Source organism: Morone saxatilis, unplaced genomic scaffold (genome assembly GCF_004916995.1).
Source record: "Morone saxatilis isolate NCDOM2014 unplaced genomic scaffold, NCSU_SB_2.0 Contig22, whole genome shotgun sequence".
In the NCBI taxonomy this organism is placed as follows: domain Eukaryota; kingdom Metazoa; phylum Chordata; class Actinopteri; family Moronidae; genus Morone; species Morone saxatilis.
The window spans coordinates 8415640-8421101 of NW_023339785.1; the positions used below are offsets into that span (position 1 = coordinate 8415640).

The 5462-nt window shown below is 35.2% G+C and overlaps 1 protein-coding gene and 1 long non-coding RNA gene across 2 annotated transcripts; one reads left to right on the forward strand and one right to left on the reverse strand.

The window, feature by feature from the left end:
- The first annotated feature begins 435 nt into the window (after positions 1-435).
- On the forward strand, positions 436-3001 carry LOC118333720 (signal-regulatory protein beta-2-like). The gene is given in 6 exon segments (XM_035669498.1): positions 436-478; positions 650-979; positions 1261-1623; positions 1718-1846; positions 2207-2268; positions 2351-3001. Coding segments are annotated over 6 exon segments (1050 nt in total). The 3' UTR covers positions 2474-3001.
- Positions 3002-4255: 1254 nt separating this feature from the next.
- LOC118333221 lies at positions 4256-5223 on the reverse strand. The gene is made up of 3 exons (XR_004796964.1): positions 5031-5223; positions 4435-4496; positions 4256-4327 (listed from the first exon to the last, which is right to left on the reverse strand). It is a non-coding gene; the product is annotated as an uncharacterized LOC118333221 (long non-coding RNA).
- Between the last annotated feature and the right edge of the window lie 239 nt (positions 5224-5462).

Below are 5462 nucleotides of genomic sequence, written 5' to 3' on the forward strand. Positions count from 1 at the left end.
ATGAATCCATTTTCCTTCTTACTGTAAGTCATTTTTACAATACCTTTGTTTTTGTTTATGGAATCTCATCATATTCTGATTTGTAATCACAATCATCGAATTTGTGCTCCAATACTGTCTTCACAGGCTCACAATTGCTTCCAGTAAACACTGCTAAGACAAGCTGCTATTTTTAACCTCTACTGGAAATGTGCTTTGCTCGCTGTATAGGTGATTGAATGGTGTAGGGTGCAGGGATAAGAATGAGGCTTCACAAAGACCAGAATGAGAACGGCGTGACAGGAAGTGACCTTTTCGTCTATGTACTGTGATAACCAATCAGATGCATTTGACAGTAGCACATAAAGTACAGTATTGTTGCCACACACACATGCTGTATCACCTCCTTTACTCACTCAAATGCCAACAAGGTTCCTAAAAAAAGACAATGTCAAGATGATCCTGTTATGGGTTACGTTACTTGTTCTTCATCAAGGATGTAAGTGCTTTATTTCTATTTCTAATTTGTGCAACTTTACAGTTTTTCAGAATTTGCATACCAAATAGGTTTATGAAGGTTGCTATATTATCTTTTAGCATAATACATTTTTTTTACATTGTATACTAAATGTTATTTACTTCATGTATTGTGTTGTTTTAATTAATTCAGATACACTGGTTCCAGTGATCACAGTTCAGCTTGGTGAACCTGTGACCTTCACATGCCCTTTGCCCAATATTCAGATCAACCGTAGAAAACTCTACTGGTACAAGCAGAGTGCCGGGGATGCTATGAAATTAATTGGGACAATGGAGAAATCTTCACCACCTGCGTATGCACCAGAGTTTTCTGATTCAAGATTAAAGATAAGTAATGATAACAAATTTAGCAACCTAACCATTGTGAAGACATTCCAAGAAGATGAGGGAATGTATCACTGTCAAAGCTTGGAGTGGGTTTCAAATCCTGAATGGAGCGGGACATATTTGTTACTAAAAGGTAATCATGTCATCTATTTTTAGAAAGTTTTGCAGAACAGTTGCAGAACAGTATCATACGTCTGTTTTGAAAAATTGCAAAACATCACCCACAGATTGAATGACCACCAGCTGTCATACACTTTTAAAAGTGGAGACCATGCATTGAATATAAAAATATCTAGTTAAAACCATAAGTGTCTTTTGTTTTTTCTTTAGTTCACATTTGAGATATACTCAAATTCGTCTGCTTTCCAAATGTGTTTGGATATCCTATCCTTTTAACAGTTTTGTATTACACAGGAAACACTCATCAAAAGAGGACATCAAGCTATACTGTTGTTCAGTGGCCGACAGTATCTGATCCAGTCCATCCAGGAGACCCAATGACTCTCCAGTGTTCAGTCCTCTCTGACTCTGACAATAAAACATGTCCAGGAGATCACAGCGTGTTCTGGTTCAGAGCTGGATCAGATCAATCTCATCCAAATATCATCTACACTGATGGAAATAGACACGATGAATGTGACAAGAGATCTGACACTCAGAAAAGCTGTGTTTATCGCTTCACTAAGAACATCAGCTCCTCTGATGCTGGAACTTATTACTGTGCTGTGGCCACATGTTGAGAGATATTATTTGGAAATGGAACTAAAGTGGAAATCGGTATGTATCTGTGTTCAATACTGGAAATGATATTCATAACATGTTAATGACATCATTATTGATATGTCTTATTCTATTGATATGTGTTGTCTAGAGCGAACAACAACAAGTTCTGAATTTATCCTGCTGGTGATAACAATAGTCTGCTTGGTCATTTCTGTGACTGGAAATATCGTTTTCTTCTCTCACCGAACTCCAAGACTGATGCGTAAACAATTTAAAGGTAAGTGCTCTTGACTAAATCAAATTTTTTTATTCTCCTGTGGTTTTACTTAAAATGTTCATATGGTAAGTGCAAGTGTAACATCACACAGGATGAACCCCAACCTCATGTTATGGGATAATAATAGATATTAGAAGCAAAAGCACTAGTTTGCATATTGTCAGTAAGTTAAGTAACAGCAAACACTGAAACACAATCTGAATCTCTCATTCACTCATATTGCTGTTTGTTCCATGTACAGTATACAGTGTCAAAGTAAGAATCACTTCCAATTGTATTTTCTTCTTTTTGAACTAGTTGAAGGTGCTTATTGAAAAGTCGGATTAAGTGCATAATATTCCTTGTTTCATTCAATATTAGGAACAGTAAGTGCCTCTTCACAAGCAAGACATGACAGTTCAAGCCAACCAGTACATGATATTGTAAGTAATGATACTGAATTACATTATTTGTTATTGAATTAACAGCACCATGATTATAATGATCATTTTATTTGCTGCACAGGCTGAAGTTGAAGATGATATGAACTACGCTGCGTTGCATTTATCGGGAAGGAAAGCCACAAGCGGGAGGAAGAAGAAAGAGTTGAACATTGACGAAAGTTTATATGCTCAAGTTAAAGGCTGAATGTGAACGTGTCCAGAGAAAAACCTGTGGTTGTTTAATAGGTCAATTTACACCGCAAATGTTGTTAGTTCCTTTCTAACTTTTAATGAGAGTTTTTCATGATAAAAGCTAAAATCATAGCATACAGACATGCTCTTTATCTTCCATGTTTATTTATTTTTTTTGAATGTGCTGTCGTTCTATTATCTTAGAAATATTAACCTGAAAAAAAAAATATTCAGAAAACTTTAATAGGGCTATTAAAGCATGCAACTTTTTCCTAAATTTCTCTGCTCTGCATTTCATTACATTAGTTCAAGATATTCATTGTCTTTATTTGAAATCTGGAGATGTGGTTTGTAAAGACAATAAATGGCTTAAATTCTTTCCGAATGTTAAATGTTCATGTGTGACGGGCCTGGTAACATAAGGGAACATGATGCAGCATCTTCACGCATACTACTAATCTCACATTGTAGCCTTATTGGACCGATGGTCACTCTAACTGTAATTATCATCCATATGCAAATATTGCACTTCATAGTTCAGGCAAAGCTGATATGAGGCTTCAGTGCTCTGACTTAGTCAAATTAAGTGAATAGCGTCTTTTTATAATTAAACTGTATGTCTGAGTTACTATTCTTACTACTGAAACTATTAAATAACCTCACTAAGCATAATCTTGCCATACATACACCATTGTTTATTAATTAATTCATTAGCTATTAACTATTTGGTTGTTTTAACTGCATACTTTTATATGCAGGACGACGTGTTTAGCAGAGAGTGAAGGATCTGAGAATATAGCTCGTGTCCATGTGTTCTTATCCTGTGAGATTAAATTGCTAGAAGATTTCTAACGATCATTAAAATCAATGCGCTCGGGCATTATTGTTCTTGAAACAGAAACTACAAGCAACTCGAAAGAAGCTGGTGAGCCACATGTCTCATTCATGGTCCATACACTTATAAATGGCACAGGCAGAATCAAGGGTGGCCAGGGTGTGCCCCTGAAACAATTTGATCTCATTAGAATGAAAAACAACTGATTTGTTCAAACCTTTATAAACAATTGCATTATTTAATATGATGTAATCCACCACAAAGAAAATACTTCATAAAGCAAACAAAATGTAAAGTGACGGGGAACAAAATCAAGTCTTTATTTCCCTTAAAAAAGCGATAAGCCTAACTTTGGAAGCAATGACAACGACCAGTAATTCCTGATAAGACTAGTTGTGCTGCCTAAGATCTGTTTACTTAGTTGTTTTTTCATGTGGATTGCTAAGTTTGATCATGTGTGTAAGGATGCTGTTTCAAGTTCTAGTGAACATTTAACATCTACTAGCCTTTCAGTTATTCATTTTCAGTCCACAGGTTTCAGGTTCATATAAAGACAATAAATAAACTAATATATTAAAAACAGCGATGGTATTAAAATATATGTAACAAAAAAGTTTTAGACTTTAATAGCCCTATTAAATTGTCATATTATTTTTTAATAGCCCACTAGGGTTGATAAATTTATAACAAGCAAGCAAATGCAAACACATCATACAATGAGAGCAACAATGTATGATAAAACATAGAACATGTAGAGCATGTCTGTATGCTACAGAGTGATGTAGCTTTTTATCATGAAACATGAAACACCTCTCATCAAAGTTAGAAGGGAAACACAACATTTAATTTTTTATTTACACTGTAAGGTCTGTACTATAAACCAGCTCTTTCATAGACACATATTCACATTCTGGATTGAACTTGAGAATACACACTTTCTTCGGTCTTCAACTCTTGCTTCTTCCTTCCTCTTGTAGCTTTCCCTCCAGAGAAATGCAACGCAGCGTAGTTCAGATCATCCCCACCTTCAGTCTGTGCAGCAAATAAAAGGCTCATTATATAGTCACGTTGTTATGTTGCTTTTGGGAATTATGTTAATAAAATAAAAACAAATTATGCAATTTGCTTTCATTACTTACAATATCATGGACTGGTTGGATCAAGTTGTCATGTCTTGCTTGTGAAGTGGCGCTTTCTATTCCTAACATTGGATAAAAACAGGAATTTTAAGTACCTAATCGGTCTTTTCAATGGGGTCACTCCTCAACAGATTTGCCAGGTTTTATTTAAAAAGAAACTTTTCCTCAATTACTGACATTGTGTACTGTAAAGATGAACCTTTAAAAGGTATGTATGTTACGTACATACACATACGCACAAATGATGGTAAGGGAGAGAGGAACTCCTTCTAGACGGCTACAGCTGCAGGCAATTTTTTTGTTAATGCAATGCAGAGCTGTTGACAGGTATTATGAAGTAAAATACAAGAATTGGATCAGGAGTATCAGCAGACATTAATGGAATTTTGTATATATAACCTTTAATGAGACACAAATGCAGCTTTTTGCTAATAGTATGTAAAATAACAGACTTCTATTTCTAATAACTATTATTTTATCCCATAACACAAGGTTGAGGTTCAACCTGTGTGATGTTACAATAGCACTTACCATATGAACATTTCAAGTAAAACCACAGGAGAATTAAAAGTTTTGATTCAGTCAACGGCACTTACTTTTAAATTGTTTACATATTGGTCTTGGAGTTCGGTAACAGATGAAAACAACATTTCCAATCATAGAAATGACCAAGCAGACTATTGTTATCACCAGCAGAATAAATTCAGAACTTGTTGTTCGCTCTAGATAACACAGAAAAAAACATATCAATAATGATGTTATTAACATGTTATGAATATAATTTCCAGTATCGAAAACTGATACATACCAATTTCCTTTCCAGATCGAATATCCTGCCACATGGTGGCCACAGCAACAGTAATAAGTGCCAGCATCAGAGGAGCTGAGTTCTTGAGTAAGCGATAGGTAACACAGAGCGAGTGTCAGATTTCTTTCACATTCATCGTGTCTATTTCATCAGTGTAGATGATATTTGAATGAAATTGCTCTGATCCAGCTCTGAACCAGAAACACGCTGGTGATCTCCT